Raw genomic sequence first — 17125 nt, 5'->3', positions numbered from 1 at the left:
CAGAGATCTATCTGCTCCTATTGCAGGAGGTCTGACATATCACAGAGCACATCTTTCAACTAACCAAAGCATTTGGAGGATTACAGAACCTTTATTCCCCTGAAAGCCTTCTGTAAGCCAAAAAAGAGGATTAGAGCCAGAACTGGCCTAAGAGTACAAGCAGTTTACCTGCATTTCTCCTGACCTTAGGCTCTAATGACAAAGTCCTGACAGTGACACCTGTTTGTCTGAATCCCAACTCCTGCTTAGTACTCAATAGTTGATATCAATATAATAGACATATTCTAGATATCAAATCAATAACTTTTTTTTTGCATTCAAGAGTGGCAGACAACTAGGTACTTAAATAACAATTGTCTCATTTCATAATGTTTCCTGCATGGCATACTCGATCTGTAATTAATTATGGGGGCACCGAGATCCTTTTAAGATTGATCAGCTAAGAGCAGCAGTGGATTCATCTCTTGATGTCTTCAGATTAGAACTCAATATTACCTCAGCTCAGGGCAGGAGTATTTGGGGTGAAATTTAAGGTTAAATTATAAGGAAAACTGGAAGACCGACCGCTTTCTTCTGGCCTCAAGGCCATTATAAGAATGCTGTCGGAACACATTTATTAAGAATGTCAGTTTAAGTTCTTCATTTCATTTGAAAATACGTGAGAAATAGAAATCAGGTTCCTTCTACAGAAAAGTGGGAGTTCAATCCAGCAACAATAACTAGTTGTCTGCATAGTGCAGTCACATCCATGTCTAAGCTGAGAGCTTCCCAAAGCTGCAGCCACAAACATGTGACAAATACATTCAGCTTCTCTGTTTGTACTGTATCACAGGCAGATAATTTGTCTACCTGTGTCTGCATTTAAAGATGTGCAGGCACCTGTCTTTCAGCCACCTTGAAAATGCTTCTCTAAGCTTCAGCATTTGGGAAGGCCATAAAGCAGAAACGTGCTCCCAGGCTGGGGCTACTTTTAGGGACAAACAATGGAATGATCAATTCTGCTCCCAGTGCTCCATGCAGAAGGTTAATCTAAGTGGCCTTCTGGCCTTACACTCGGTAAGTTGGAGGAACTGCTCTGAAGATGATGCAGTTGCTGTGAAAATACGTCAGCAATGAAATATTTTTCAATAGGTTTTAGCACTAAGACCCCATGGCTACTTATGAATTTCCCTGGTGGCACAGGTGGGCTGGTGCAGCTGCTGCCCTCTGTCTCTGCTCCAGAATAGGAACCCTGAGTCACTCCCTGCTCTGAGCCAGCACTGGGTTAACTGAGTCAGGAGAACCTGTGTAAAACCAGCCACTTTTAATAGGCTGTTCCAGAAAGATCAGCACAGGTCACCCCCAAGACTGGAGCTTCTGTGGGAGCACAGTGATGCGTCCTCAGGCAAGGGTCTTCTGGCCATTCCTCTTTCTGGAGGAGTAAAGGGAATATTTAACTATTTGGACAACATACAGAAAGAGAGAGATGGAATGTCAATGTTTTATCAGCACAAATTGAGGGTTTTCACTCTACTCAAAAGCACAAAGCCATAAATGAATTCTGAGATCTTCTCAGAGCAGTACCTAGGCTCACTCTTCACACTGTTCTGTAATATGCTCTGCAATGCCACCAACTTTAGTTGCCTTTTTCTACATTTATGTATTAATAATGTAAAAATAAATTTAAGTGTTAGTGTTATTTGAATAACAAAAAAAGGATTTGGCACAAATAATTTGCTCATTTCTAGAAAAATTAATTTTGGTTACTTCGTATTTCATTAGCTCTTTTCAAGCCTGCATGAATGAAAGCCCAGGCTCAAAGGAAAATTTGCATTCTCTATTGTTTTGCTGATATTAATTTACCCCAATGGAAAGCCTGTATATGATGTTAATCTTGTCAAGCTACAAAGAAGGGCTACAGGGATAATTACCCACCATATTTCACCAACATTTTTTTCTCAAACTCAGAAAATACACAGAAATTGGTAGGTACCTTAGCTGGAGCAGAAGCAAGGACTCCTCTTGAGGTGCAAAGAATGGAGTCTATAAATTATAGTATCACATTTTATTTGTGGCAAATTATTTGTTCTTTCCCAGAGCACTGGGAAGACTTGCATTCTTCTTTCCTGATGCAATACAATTCAATACTCCTCTCCAATACAATCAGGTCCAAAACTCATTAAGAAAGTGTTATAATGTTATATATATGTATATATATAAGTATGTATGTAATTATATGTATTAATTATATGTAATTTATATAGAGGTGGTTATTGGCAGTCTGAGGGAAAGATAGAATTTATTTGTAAAGGTGAATGAACCTTTCACATTCTGTAGCAGGCAACACAAAGGAGTATATCCCCTCTTTTACCACTATGTCTCACTTCTGACAAAAAATATCCTTACATTAAGTTGTGCTAATCAAAATATTTCCCCCTCTGCTCCTTTATGCTCAGTTACAGTAAAACTTGCTACTTGGCACTTGCAAAAAAAAAAAAAAATTGTAACTATTATATTAAAAAAGAAAACTGTCAAGGAAATGACAAGGGATTCTCAGTGCAGTTCTGGAATTAGAAGAGAATCAAAAATGAAACTACCAGTTCCAAGGGAGCCTTTTAGGATTCAGTGTTGCTGTACAGATAATAAGAAAGTTTTTAATTATAAATCATATTTGCCATTGCAAGCAGTCCCACTGAAGGAAAGAGGAAAAATGCATAGACAGCTCAAGCCAAAACAGAGCCCTCTGTGTACCTGTTTTGCACATTTTGATTCCGATTAAAAAGCAGATTTTATTCACGTTAAGAAATGGGAATGGAGATAATGCAGGCAGCATGCCTTTTGAGATTTTCAACAACTTTCCAGGCACACTGAAACTAACATCAGCTTCTGTAAAACACTGGGTACTTTGTGAAAATATATTTTGTTGGAAAAGTAACATCTAGAGAGCCAGCTGCTACCAAACAAGTATGTATTATTAACAAAGGACTCAGAAAGCCTTCTGCCCACAGGAGTAAAACAAATACACAATTTAATCTAAGCTTCAAATTTAATTAACAAGATAAAAAAAATCAAGCTGTTGTTTTTTCACAAGCAATTACGCCTAAATATGATATTGTAGGTGCATATGAATTTTTCATATAATCATTTGTGCACACAAATAAGGCATTTATGTAAGCATGCACAAATCTTGTCAGCTTGGTGGGCTTTCACCTCGTGCAAGCAACACCCAATACAAAATTTAGATCACAGTTCTTCTGGAAACATGCTCATGAAGTTCTCTGTACAGAGCTCTTGTAGTTAAGAGATCAGAGGAGTGTTTCTGGCACATATAATGTTCTGTTCACATCGTTGTGGACTCTGGTGATGACATACACCTGTACATGGCCCGTGTGACATCAGCTCAGAGCACTCTCAGCAACAGGGACAGCACCAATGGCCTTACCCTGCTCGCCCTCTGTGGACACTTTGGAGGCCCTGTGTGGTACCTTGGTTTGGGTTCCTGTGGGAAATGGATTTGTAGAGAGTTCTTAGGGCCTGACAGAAGGCTCACACATTATACATCTGTAAACTTTGAGATAAGAAATGTTGATTTAGAAATGCTGTGCTAAAACGCCTCTCAGTTGCCCCATCTGTGGGTCAGGAAAAGAGTATTGTCCGACAGGTTCCCACCCACCTGTCTGCCCCTGTGCTCTTCTGGCTTGTGGAGATGGACCTTTGGTGGGCTGGTGGTCCCTGGGATGGGCTGGAAGCAGCTTGCAGAGGAGTTGGGCTCTCCCTCCTTCCATTGTCACTCAGCTCGTGCAGATGAGCTTTACCTCATAACCTGACAAATCCATTTGAGGCTAAATACAGGCGAGCACTTTGCTCTACACCTGGGCAGTGAGACCAGCCCAGTGATTTGACTTAGCTCCGTGTGCTGACCTGTGAGCAGAAGCCAGAATTTATTTCTGGCAAATTCAGGGGATATTTTTCTTCTTCAATAACATATTTTTCTTGTTCAAACCCATACTTTTTCCATCTCATTTTCTGCTCTTATGGTCTGGAAACAAGACCACACACGTGATGCGAAACTGGAACTATAAATTTTTGCTAGAAATAGTCTAATTACTAGAATTTAAATAATTTATTGACAGATGACTCATGAAATATGTAAAGAAGTAAAAAATATATTCATTAATTTAATTATACTGCTTATTTAGGAGGTACTTAAAGGGAAAAACTTCTGACTCATGGGAGTTGTCTTTTCTTCTGAGGGTGGTCATTTTGAAGACAAAAAAAAAATTCAAATAAAGAAAGCTATTTCTGTGTGAGAAGATTAGTAGCACTGCTGATAATACAACAGCCTCTCTGTGCAATCCAGTACTGAGATCGACAAAATTTCTTACTGGGGCCGTTAGAACTCTTTAAACTGCTACCAGGCAGGATTTCTGTAGGGTTGTTGCTGTGCATTGTTTCATGGCACAGAATGGAAACTCCCCTGTTGTGGCTGGGCTGCACAGCTGGTCACCTGCCTGGCATCTGCTCCTGAGTTGGGCAGGATTTTGCAAGTCCTCCTGCTTTCACCAAGCACAGCTCTGGGGCTCTGTCCAGGAGTTGCTCCCAGTGCTTATTCATTTAGGGGAGGGAGGGTGGGATGGTTTCATTCTTCCCTTTTCTATCAAAAGCTCTGTGGTTAAAGAACATCCAGAGGATTTAGGCATTCCGTGGCTATCCCTACCTTGTGCCTCAGCAAAGTTACTTTTACTCCATTCAGGAAGAGGAGGACAGACCCAAAAGTCCATGACCCACATCCCAGGTTAGGGCAACAACAACTTTCTCTTTGCTATACAGGATCAAAGTTATAAAACAGTTTTCTTCTGGTAAACCTATTATAGTTAATTCTTAACCTTCCTCTTTTTCACATTTCATTACACTTCCATACTGTGTATGTCACTACACTTTATTCTTGGCTTTTTATCATAATTATTATTAATCATTAAAAACAATGATTTACCCTTAAGGATAATTGCAATTACCCTTATGAATAGGTACTTTTTATTTGTGAAAAATTGATTTTGCAGTGAGTTTCAATGATTTGACACATTAATCCGACCTTCTATTTCTGGAGAATTTTAAAATTGTTGTGATTTAAAATAGCAAATCCCTCTCATATTCTTCTGATTTGACTAGCAGAGCAAATGGAAGATCCAAGGTGGTCCCACCCGATGCTGCACTAGCTGCAACTCCAGCTGAAAGTTTGGGAAGGGGCAATGCTATGAGAAATGTGCGCAGGTTGTTTGCATTATGTTTTTTGCCAGTATTAGCATAACTCCTGTTTTGAAATACTTGTAATCTTGGAGTTGTACAAAGAACCAAAAATTATGTGACCCTGGAAAATCCAAAGGATAGGAGGGCTGGAGGAACTCATTAAAGTAACAAAGAAAATAGGCAGAGAAGGAAAATCAAGAGGAGAAACCCTTGGAGGACAAAACTTTGGTTTTCTTTGTGTGGAGCAGGAATATGTGATAGGGGCTCAGGTATAAGGAAAGTATTCCTGTGGGAAAAGGCAATTTCTCAGTGATCACATTGAGAAAGATGAATCTAAGTAATGAATGACATCAGGAAGAGGAAAGAACTCAGAGAAGAATGTGGAATAGAAACCTGAGAGATAGCTATATTTATCAAAGAAAAGAAGTGAAAATCACCAGTGCTGGAAGATGCAGATGATTACAGAGGCAATGAAATCCAACAGGAAAGGAAGCTCAGGAAGCAGTGGTGTTAATGAAATCTGATAGATCAAGGAGAATATGAAATATATTTTGCTGCAGGTGAAAGAAGATTTTGGTCAAAGTGGTTCAGTTTAGTGTGAAGAAGTCAAAATGGATCAAAGATGGAGTTGGAAAGAGTGAAAATTATGGAACTAAGAAAGCAAAGGCTGGACATGGCAGCTGGAGAGTGGCTATAAAGGAAAGCAGAGCTCTGCTTTTTCAAAGGCAGTCCAGGACATACATGGCACAGAAGAAAATTAATCTAAACAAGGATTATTATAAAAGATAGGAAGTAAGATGAGAATACGAATTGTTGAAAGAAAGGGAAAATGGGTTTAAAAACAGATGATTATTTCTACTTTTTTTCCTGCCCCACAACAAAAAAGTATACCATATAAAAGGACTTTTTAGTTTGATTTTCACTTTAAAAAGTAAATTTCATTGGGAGGGTGGGCAAAACAGTAAAATTTTCAACCAAATGTTCTTTCTGGAGTGGAAAAAGAACAGGTGATAGGTTGGGTATTTCTTACATAGTTGGAGTAGAAAGGAGACGATGTCATGTGGAGATCCAGGGGACTTGGGTGAAGCTTTTATCCAGTAAAATTTTGTCCAGTAAAAGTAAATAAATGGCTTGTAAACCAATTTATGGTTTCTACCATAGTTTCAAGAATAACATAGGTAAGAAAAATAGTTTCCTCCTGGGAAAGTGAGACAGGCCTTGCAGGCAGTAGGTGCACTGTATTTTTATTTCACCAAGTCTTGCAATGCTATCTGTTAACATTGCTCCGAGTGTGGGAGGGAGTCATTGTCCACATCAAAGTATTATGAGGAGGTTCAAAACTCCTTTGGAAAGCAGAGTGCTTATTATACAGATACAATGATATAATATCTGTATTTTAAACATCCTTGTCAATGCAGCAATGTTTAAAATATATGACATGAAGCAGGCTCTGAAAGTGCTCGTTTCTTTCTGTTGACTCTAACCTATAGAAAGTGATAATAATTGTTTTGTGTTATCTAAAATAGTTAGGTAAGATACATCCCCCTCTAGGTGGGAATGCTTCACTATCAATGTAGATGGATGCTTTGCAGTTTCTGAGGGAAAACACTTTATTTCGGTGGGGCTCGATGACCTTATAGGTCTTTTCCCAGCTTAGCGGTTGCATGCTATGATGTCGGGAGCAGTCGGTACGCTCACAGACGAGCTGGCCGCGGCAATACACAGCACAGCTATTGGCCGCCGCTGCCGGCTCAGGGGCCGCGCCGCCATCGCCCGCGTCCCCTCACGGCGGGGCCGAGGGGGCGGGGCCTGGGCGACCCGAGGGGCGGGGCCAGGGGCGGTTGCCTTCCCTCCCCCGCCAATGGGCGGGGCCGGGTATCCCCGCTGCCCGCCTCTGTCGTTCGGGGCGAGTCCATTGCATCCCGCGCGGGGGGAGCTCCGGACCCGGATGCTGTCTGCCGGTCCGGTTCGGGGAAAGAGGGAGGAGCAGGGATAGCGCCTGTGGATCAGAGGCGGGCGCGGCCCTGCAGCAGCCGTGGTGGCTGGTCGGGCGGGGGGAGCCGCTTTGCGGGGGCGGCTCTCCCCTCCCCCTTCCACCCCCCCTACGTCCCGGCGGGGGATGGTGTGTCCCGCAGCGCGCGCCTTGCTCGCGCGGTTCGGCGGCTCTGCGGGGGGAGGGGGACGGGAGAGACCCGGGCCCCGGCGGGTTTTGCACAGTGAGCGCGGGGGAATAGCGGGCAGGGGGGGAGCGCCCGCTGCTGCCGTCCGGGACCATGTTGGCGGACGACGACGAGGAGCTGAAAGTCCCAGAGGAGATGTTCAAAGACGTCAAGTTCTTCGTGGTGGGAGACATCGACCCCAAGGTACCGGCTCATCCCTTCAGATCATTCCCGCCTTCCCTTTCGTCTCCCCCCCATCCCGACGGGGGGTGGGGGGGGCACTGTGGAACCGTCCGGCTGCCACGCGCGGGCTCGAGGCTCGCGCCTCCTCAGGGGGAAAGGGCGGGAGTGGGGGGAGCGCGCGCCTGAGGGACCGTGAGGGATGGCTGGGGGGGGAGGGGAGGCGGCCGGTCCAGATCCCGGCCCCGATCCCGGCTCCGATCTCGGCTGTGCCCGCGGGAAGCGCCGCTGCCGCCGCCATGGGAGCCGCGGCCCCGCCGCGCAGGCCCCGCCGGAGCCGCCTGAGCGGAGGAGGAGCGGGCGGAGGGACTTCCTGTGCCGAGCCGGGCCGGGCGGGCAGCGGGGCAGTGGCCGCCGCTCCTCCGATTCGAGCGCTCCGCAGGCCCGGCCCCTCCCTGTGCCCGGTTCCGTACGGGTACACAGGGACAGGCCATGGGGAAGGTTCGTCACGGCGGGCCGGACTGGCTCTTCCCTCCCACACAGACCTTCCCGCCTTGGCGCGGCCCCGAGCACGGCCCTGGTACCGCCCCGGGGCCGTGCTGGTGCAGTTTAGGCCAGGGGCCGCCTGCCCCTCTCGCCGTGCTCTGGGGTAGTGCCCTGGGTAATGCAGGTGGCCTGGCCGTGAGTAACACCCGTGGTCGGCGAAGATGGTTGAAACAAAGTTTTGTGGCTTGTCCAATTAGACAGATGTTTGAAATGCACCCTCCGGAGCTTTAGGACAGGAGCATCCTGCAAGCAGGTTACTGCATGCTTCACGCTGAAGTTAGAAAGTCTTTGCCTCTCTGGTATTTGCTGTAGTAAAGTCTTAGTTCAGCGTTGGTTTCCTTTAGCATCCTGTCCTGGCACTCACTGGCTGTGTCCTGGAGACACAGTCACTGGCCTGTTCAGATAGTTTTCATTCCTATTGTGCTAAAAGAAATACAGTCTAGGAAGAATACAATTAAAGATCAGGATGAAAACTTCTTTAGACAGGTTTCTAGATGTAAAATTTAATTCTTTAGGCATTAGGTCTTTAGAGATACAATTTCTAATAGTAGCTTAGCACTCAAATACCAGATTCCTGTACTTACCAAAAAACCCTACAGCAAGCAGTTAGTATTATGTGTATGAGGATGAGTGCAAAAATCCTGTAGCACTCCTGTACATCATTTGTCATTGGAGTAGCGTCTTGAAAAGCCTGTTCTTAGTCATGTGTTGACATGGGAGGACAATGAGCATATTTCCCATAGAGCAAATAGACAAGCATTCTCTTAAATTGGTTTTCTTTCTCATGTTAAATTTTATTCTTCTTTGCAGCCAGAGTCATTGTCCAGGTTTGCTCCAAATTTGGTGCATTGAATTTTCCTCTGCCTGGCTTGGGAGGCAGAGCCCGGTCAGAGGAGGTGAGCTGGGCTGGGCTGGGCTCAGCTGAGCTCGGGGCCAGCTCCTGGGAGAACCCTCTGTACCGGCTTAAGCCCAGCTGGCAACTAAGCACAACACAGCTGCTCTCTCACCCCCACCCCTGTGCAGTGTAATGGGGAGGAGATTCAAAAATTAAACTTATAGGTTGAGATATAAAAGAATTTAATAATTGAAAACCAGGTAATGGTAAATAATTGAAAACAATGGTAATGGTAAACAATAATGCTAAGAAAAAGGGAAATAAAAGAAACCCCAAGCAAGTGAGGCACAATACAATTGCTCACCGTGCACTGACTGATGCCAGACTTCATTCCTGACCCCAGCTCAGCCCTTCTTATGGGTAACTCCCCCAGTTTATATACTGGGCATGACATGCTTTGGTGTGGAATATTCCTTTGGCCAGTTTGGGTCACCTGTCCAGGCTGTGCTCCCTCCTAGCCTTTTTTATAACTCCTCACTGACAGAGCATGACACAAAAAAAAAAAATAGCCCTTGACTTAGGATAAACACAACTTAGGAAAAACCAAAACATCAGTGTGTTATCAATGTTATTCCCATTCTGAATCCAAAATAGAACCATAGCAGTTACTGAGAATAAATTAACTCTTATCCTTGTTGAGACCAGGACACCCTCCTGTGGGTGTTGTCTGTGGTACCCTGGGGCACCTGAGTATGAGGAGCATTTATCAGGTGTGTTTTGAGCCAAGACAGAATACAGGAATTGTAAACCAAACTCAATCAGTTCTTAGAGTGAAATTTGTCCCATGACTGACGTAAAAATTACAAATATCTTTGGCACTTTTTACTACTTCATATACCAGTGGATGCCAGCTTGATTTTGCAAAGAATTTTCTCCTTCAGCTTCTGTGAAGGAGCACACTTTGATCAGCTTAAATTTTTAAATGGTTTCACAGAAAACCAGTTACCATAATAAATATTAAAACAGACCTAGCACAAGTGAGTATGCTAATCAAAACAAATCCAAGAGTAAGAGGGAAATAATTTTTTTTCAGGTGAATAACTGCATACCTACTGCCTATTAAAGCATGTGCAGCATAAATTGGAAGGGAAGCAAAAGTCTGGACTTGTGCCGAAGTGTTCTCTGGCAAATGAAGGAGAGTTAGGCTGGCTCTCAACTTCAAACCCATTCCATTCCATTGGGTGCATTTTGTTCCTCACACCTTACTGAGGCTGAGGAGTAGATGTCAGCTCCTCTTTTTCTTTTAATAAATGTTCTTTCTGCTTTCCTCAGATATAAAACCCCAAACCATCATGTTTTGGAAACATCAGTTAAAATCAGTATTTCCTTTTCCTTCAGAAAGAGATAAAAAGTAATGCAATGCAGCACAAGGTCTTTGAACAGGATATTTGGGTTTTGGTTATCTTGTTTAATTTATTTTTATATGCCCATTGTCATACATCTTAATTTTGAACTATGCCTCTTGTTTCTTCCAACACAGATTTTAGTGGGAGAACACAAGATAAAATTTTTATTCCTCTCCCCTCCCCCCCCCCCCCAAAAAAAAAATTAATTTAATGGATATAAACCAATACTTAAAATGCAGGATTTTTACAGTGTTCATATTAAGGCTTTTCAGCATTATGTTTTCTAGTTACAGGTTGATATCAATGTAAGTGAGTTCTTTAATTGTGCCAATACAACTTTTCAGTCCAGGTACTACTTAATCTGAAGAAGTTGTGTGTTCTGAGAGGAGTTTTGAAGTTGACGTGACCTAAATTAGGAAGAGTCTTTTTTCATGACACATAAAATAATCAAATGTGTTATTATGTATCATATTTATAGTATTTAAACTACATGAAACTAGTGTAGCTTTTTGTATAAGCAGATGCTTTGCACAAGTTCTGTAATGCAACATTGTTTTGATATTAAAAATATCATACTTTTAGTACATTATTCATAGCTACTTTCTGGTGCTGTCAGATTGGGGCTCTCAGTTTTCATGACGTTCACTCCTTTTTTTAGCCTTCCCCTAAATGAGCAGTTGAATGGGATTGTAACTCAGGGAGAGCTCTGTGAGACAAGGAGCTCATGTCCTGAGATGTTCTTAAGCACCTTGTTTCCAAAAGTGCTTTATTTGGATTTAGCTTCTCCCTTTGGAATAGCATCCTGTGTTTCTTTATGGTTAACTGGATTTCCTGAAGGGAGGTGTATCATGGTTTAGGGGATTGGTGTGCAAAATGGAAACATTCACTCCTGTTTCTGGCACTGGTGAGAACAACAGCAAGCTCATGATCAATTTTCTTGGTTATTTTAGAGTAATTCTTTTGGTAATATTCATCCATTGCAGAAAAAAAAAAAGTTTTGTTTTCTTAAATGGAGTTTTAAAGTCGGGTACTTCTGTCAGGGAGTGCCATAGTTGCCTCCTCAATAAGTGGTGATTTTTCTATCCCTGTTTTTCTGCTTGGCAGAAATGCTTTATAAAATAGCTCAATGCTGTGTTTTGAGAGTCTCTTTTTCAGTATTTCTTTATCCTGGAGTGTACAGGGAGGGAGCAATTGCTTAAGGACCAATTAATTAATTAATACTTTGTCTGATGAATACATTGCCTTGCTCTCTGCTGTTCACTGTTGTGAGCAGAGCATTCTGTTTTGAAGGGAATGTCCCCAGCAGGTTTGCAGGGACAGACATCTGTCCCTAGCAGGTTTTGGAAGATGGACATCACACCGGTTTTGTTCTAAATCATTATTTCTGAATAATAAAAGGGAAATGAAACAATGATCTTAAATGGCATTTTTAACTTCTGAACTCTTTTAGACCATAATATTTTAAAACATTTTCCTCTTCCCCTCTCCACTACCTTCTCTGTCACCTTCTTGGTTTAAATGAAAGCCGTGGTTTTTGGGGTGCAGGGCTAGGTTTATCACAGATCTCTACAGCAGAGCTGAGAGAACGCTGAACTCTTGAAGCAGCATCTGCTATTTGGGCCTTGCAAATTGGGAGTGAGATGTGCTTTGGTAGTTGGGAGGTGTTTTGCATTCTCAGGGCAGAGCAGTGGAGCGAGGCACTGCAGTTCCAGCTCCTGAAGGTATTAATTTAGGGAGCATGAGTTCTACTTGTTTTATTTTCTTCTGTGTTTCATAAAATCACTTAGTCCTTAGAATTCAACCTCTTATTTTAAAGTATATTCAAACACTTCCAGAGCTACCCTATGCAAAAACAAACACTTAGAAGAGCTTTCCTTCCCTGCATGAAGGAAAATAGTTTTAATGTATTTTTTGAGGAATTCATGTTCTGGAAAAACCGTGACATGTCCCCAGTTCCTACCCCATCATCAATTATTTTGGAAAGTAGCTCTTCAGATGCAATGATGAAAATATAGAAGAGGTGTAAACCTTTGGCAGTCTGGTTTTAAATGTGTTTGGTAGCTTTAGGAAAAGTTCTGGCCACCTACAGGAGGACAGCCAAGAGAGAAGGTCATGGTCATTCATCCATCCTGTGTTAGTGTCTTCTCGCAGTAATGTTTTTCTCAAATAAAAGTTGCTAAAAATTGTTGACTTCTCCCTGTCCTCTTTTGGCTTTAGGTTATCCAACTTCTGAAAGCTGGGAAAGCAAAGGAAGTTTCTTACAATGCACTGGCCTCACATATTATTTCAGAAGATGGGGACAATCCAGAAGTTGGAGAATCTCGAGAAGTTTTTGATCTCCCTGTGGTAAAGGTGAGTGACTCATCCATGATATGGTCAAAGTTTTTAGTATTATGAAGCATAAGTGCTTCATTCTTATAATAGAATATTCATCTTTGGCTGATGACCAAATAAAACATGTCTTTAAAAATCTTACATTATTGTAACACAAACTTTTATCCTAACTTGCAGACTTCTGTTACAGTTCTGTTCTCTCCTTCTGCTTGTTGCTCTGTATCTATCAGTGGTGTGGGGTTTTTTTAGCATTCTACTTTGGTTTTTTTTCAGATTTTTCTTTCAGTCATCTGTGAGATGATGTCCTGTTAGTTCTACTTTAGAAGTGTTTCTGAAGGCAAGGCTCTTACAAATTTCTGGCAGTGGAAAACCTCAATTTAGAATAAGTAGTAGATTGCTGAACATTTTTTTAAATTGGCAAACTACAAAATTATTTTGTTGATTCTGCATATATGTACTATGCTAATTATGGAATATAGGAACTTGTAGAAAATTAGGGTTTTTTTTTTCTCCTTATTTTAGTTTTTTAAGGGTTTTTTTAGTCTTTTTCTTTATTTCTTACACTGGAATTACCAGTATTTTGTTACTACCTTCCAATAGCAGGGTGTTTTTCAGTGAAAAGTTGTGGGCTTCATCTTTGAATATGTGAACTTGTCACTCTGGAAGTCTTGAGAGAGATTGGAAGAAATATCACTAGAATTTCACTACTGATACCTTTAAGTACATGATTTTGGGTTATTTTATCCATGTGGGTACCGGTGGCAGTAGAGACTTTTGATAGGTTTTGTCATGAGACCTCACCTGACAGTGTAGAACTGTGAATTAACTCTAAAAAATGAATGGTGCTTGGCAAGGGACCCTTATGGTTATACTGGGTGTGCTGGTTAATTTTTAGTTCCTTTCTCTGAAATGGTTTTTGTGTAATTTTAACTTCATAAACAAGGAAACGCTGCCATTTTCATGAGAAGGAAGGACATCAACATTGTAGAGAGCACTTCCTGCTTTCTAATGCCACTTAAATAATTTAATTTGCTTCATAACTCATTTGCTGGAGGAGTGCAAATCTTTCACTAATGTCACTTGACCTGAAAACATCACAGTATGATCTGTAATCAAGAAGATCAGACTAAGTATTAAAGGTACTGGAAGTCAGAGGCACAAAAGTAGCTGGTTAAAGGGAAGAAGGAAGAATAAAAACTTAAGGGAGGAAAATATCCTTTTTTTTCCCCTTAGGATTGAGGAGTTAGAAGTTAAGTGGTTGTAGCTATTTTTTGTATTATGCTTTATAAGGGAAGGAAAATAACAAAAACTGGGACACCATAACCATAGTTGCCACAATATATTCTTTTGTTTGTCTTTTGAGGAAAAGTAATTCCATACTGAATGTGATGTCACTCTTTGCCCAGTCTTCCTTATCTACTGCATGGGGACCAGTGTCCTACATCTCCTCCATTCACTGCCACCACCCTGTGTCCCTCTGAGCCCTTCTGTCCCAGAATACTGTCAGAGAGGGGCCATCGCTGCTCAGCAGCCAGCATTGTTCTGTCTTTAGAAAAGTCATTCTGTGTAAGGCTATGGTTCTTCACTCCATGGAGATAAGTGTAGGATGGGATTATCTGAATTATTTTTTCTTACAAACAATAGCTGCATAAAGGGAGAGGATGAATAAATACTATAAATGGCATGAGAGAAGGGGGTTGCTGCACAACCTTTGAGCTGTCTTTATGTGAACTGTTGCAGATAAATAAAAGGTTTTTTTTCAGACTAAGTGCAATGTCTGTGAAACACTTAGACTTCCAAAACTCGGAAATATGTATTAAAACTAGCTATAGCATGAACTTGGAAGGTAATTCATATTTTGTGCATGTAGACCAAGGATTTTAATGTCTGGTGGTTTTTGTTTTTTTCAGCCTTCCTGGGTGATCTTGTCTGTTCGCTGTGGAGCTCTTCTACCGTATCCTTTTAAGTTCAAAATTCTAGAAAATATGTTAAAATGGATACCATTGAAGCATTCAAGACTGTTTCAAATAGATACTGCTTAAACTTCAAAAATGGTCTCTTGTGTTTTGACTGCCAAGGTTGCAGTGTGCTTGGAGCTTCTTTGTCTTCAGTTTTCCTGTCCCTTTGCCTATTTTATGCTTCATAGGCACTTAGAGGACAGCTGTTATCAAATAGAAAACAAGAGGTGGTAGGTGCAAGAATCCAGGTGTTCATACTAGGAATTTAGGCCTTAATGTGCTTCAGAGATTCAGAATTCCTGTTTTATACCCAATAGTTTAAGGTGTGTGCCCTTGCAACTTGCTGTGTTTCTGTGATGTGGTCTAGGCTAGTGATTTTGGTCATTTGTGTCTGGACATAATAAATGTGTTTATTGTGCTTTCGTCGTAAGGATGAGTGTTTAATTGTTTATGTTACACGTCTCTAAGCCTTCTCCCTGTTCATGAGGAGTGTTCACACACAAAAAAAGCTTGGAATTAGCTACATTTTCAGGCTTAAATAACTTAACATTTTATTATTGATATTCTTTCACATGAAGAAGTTGCACTATTAAAATTTTTTTCTTCCATCTGCAACCAGGGTTTTTTAAAAGGGTACTCTAAGAGTTGACATTATTGGATACCCAGAAGAGAAATAAACAGATGAAACAACAGAATGGTGCAGTCCATAACTGAATTGTAGCTATAAATGTGGGAATGTAGCTCTCAATGGCTATTGCTCAGGAAGTCTTTATTGTGGGAACATTGGAATGGCCAAATGAAAAGACCAGGTCTCAGTAGTGACTTGTTCTTCAGTTGCATAGAAGAAGGAAGTTTTGTACACCTGTGAGCAATAAATGTGTCCTTGGACCTTAGACCATCCAGCACTTCATGTCCTTAGAACTTAGTGGGTTTAGGTTTTACTCTGAACCTTATTGTGCTGACTAAAATGGGTTGTTAAGTCTTTACTTTATTTTATCCTGTTTCAGTCTCTTGATGACTTATAGTGCAGTGACATCTGGCCTTTTATTAGGATTTAGGTACTGCCATAGTGAAAAAAAAAAATACAGTCATTAATAGGAATAGCTTAGTTTTTCCAGCTGATTGCTTTTGGACCCAGTTTAGGCAGAAGTTTGAGATTCTCCATTTTTGTCTTTAGTTTATGTTTTAATTTGGTAATGCTTAAAGTGGTCATTGAATTTCTAAAGAACCAAGTCCTAGAAACATCTTGTGTCAGTTAGACATATGGATCTAATAAGAGCCTTAAGGATTTTGTTTTGCCTTACCAGTTCCGCTGGTTATTTGATGGGCATTTGCCTGTCAGTTGCTAAAGGTAAAGTTTAATATAGAAAGATGTAATACAATGTAAAAGTACAATAACTTTGTCTGTTTCTTAGTGGAAGTTGTTTTCACCAGAGGGAACTTAAGACAGTAGCAGAGTGTTCTCCTGTGCTCTGCTCACTGACGTGTGCAAAGTCTGAGTAACCTGTAGTGGAAGGGAAGTAGCAGAAAAATTAATCTGGAAGCAGACTGTGAAGAGGGAAAAAGAGTTTCATGTGTGAAAACCGTGGCTATAATGCCATAAATAGGGCTGGCAATTTCTTTTGCAGCAAAAGCAAGAATGAGGAGGGTGTATTTTGCAATGATCTTGTATAGTTAAAAGAGTCAGAGCACTTCTGGGCTTTTGTTGATGGCAGGAAGAAAAGTGAGTTTTTGTGTATTCCCTCTGTTTTGTTTTATGTTATGCTGCTTGTAACTTTTTTAAAAGGAGTCTCTTTCACTCCTGTTCTTTAGAGAGTACAAGCTCCAGGCAAACTGATGGACCTCTTAAAAGTTAAATACTGACTGTCTCTGCTTTATGTGCTAGCAGTAGGTACTCAGGCAGGGAGTAGACACATGTACACTTTTGAAAGATCCAGTATTGAATTTCTACCTTGGATGAAATGGAGAACGATTTAGGATGTTCATCAGGCTTGAACCTCTTGAGCTATTCTCTGGGTTATGGCAGTAATTTATTCTTAAATTTTAAAATGCTCTCGGCTTTGTCATCAGCTTACTGTGTGCTGTCTCTTCTGGGCCTCAAAACGTGAGTGTTGCTGGTGCATCTGGGGAAAATAATCTTGTTTCATTTAAAAAATCCCAGTGTCTGCATAAGATACAATGTACACTTGTTTCTGTAGTCGGTTTTTTCTGACAAATGTGCATGATCTTAAACACAAGATCATATGAAAGTGTAGAAAAGAGGGGCAAGTTGCAGAAGTCTGGTCTGTCTGTCTTTCCCAGGTCAATCCTGGTTTAGATTGTTACCAAAATTGATCATAATATTGCAGGTGTTCTGATTCAGTTTGTACATCAGGTTTTTTTTCTTGATGCATAAACTTTAATTGCAAACAGACAATATACTTTCAGAGATGAAAGTTTTTGAATGGTCAGATACTTGATATTATCTGAGAAGTACTGCAT

The 17125-nt window shown here is 41.3% G+C and overlaps 1 protein-coding gene across 1 annotated transcript in view; it reads left to right on the top strand.

Moving 5' to 3' along the window:
• Nucleotides 1-6844: 6844 nt before the first annotated feature.
• Nucleotides 6845-17125, top strand: part of PAXIP1 (PAX interacting protein 1) — a 31596-nt gene continuing 21315 nt past the window's right edge. Inside the window, exons 1-3 of the mRNA XM_053989100.1 lie at nucleotides 6845-7589; nucleotides 12570-12704; nucleotides 14597-14640. Of these exons, the coding sequence (XP_053845075.1) occupies nucleotides 7500-7589; nucleotides 12570-12704; nucleotides 14597-14640 (269 nt within the window). The 5' untranslated portion in view covers nucleotides 6845-7499. The remainder of the gene's footprint in view (nucleotides 7590-12569; nucleotides 12705-14596; nucleotides 14641-17125) is intronic.

The sequence above is a fragment of the Vidua macroura genome, chromosome 1, assembly GCF_024509145.1.
Source record: "Vidua macroura isolate BioBank_ID:100142 chromosome 1, ASM2450914v1, whole genome shotgun sequence".
NCBI lineage: Eukaryota > Metazoa > Chordata > Aves > Passeriformes > Viduidae > Vidua > Vidua macroura.
The sequence above is the reverse complement of the archived record's forward strand: the minus strand, read 5'-3'. Positions and strand labels throughout refer to the sequence as shown.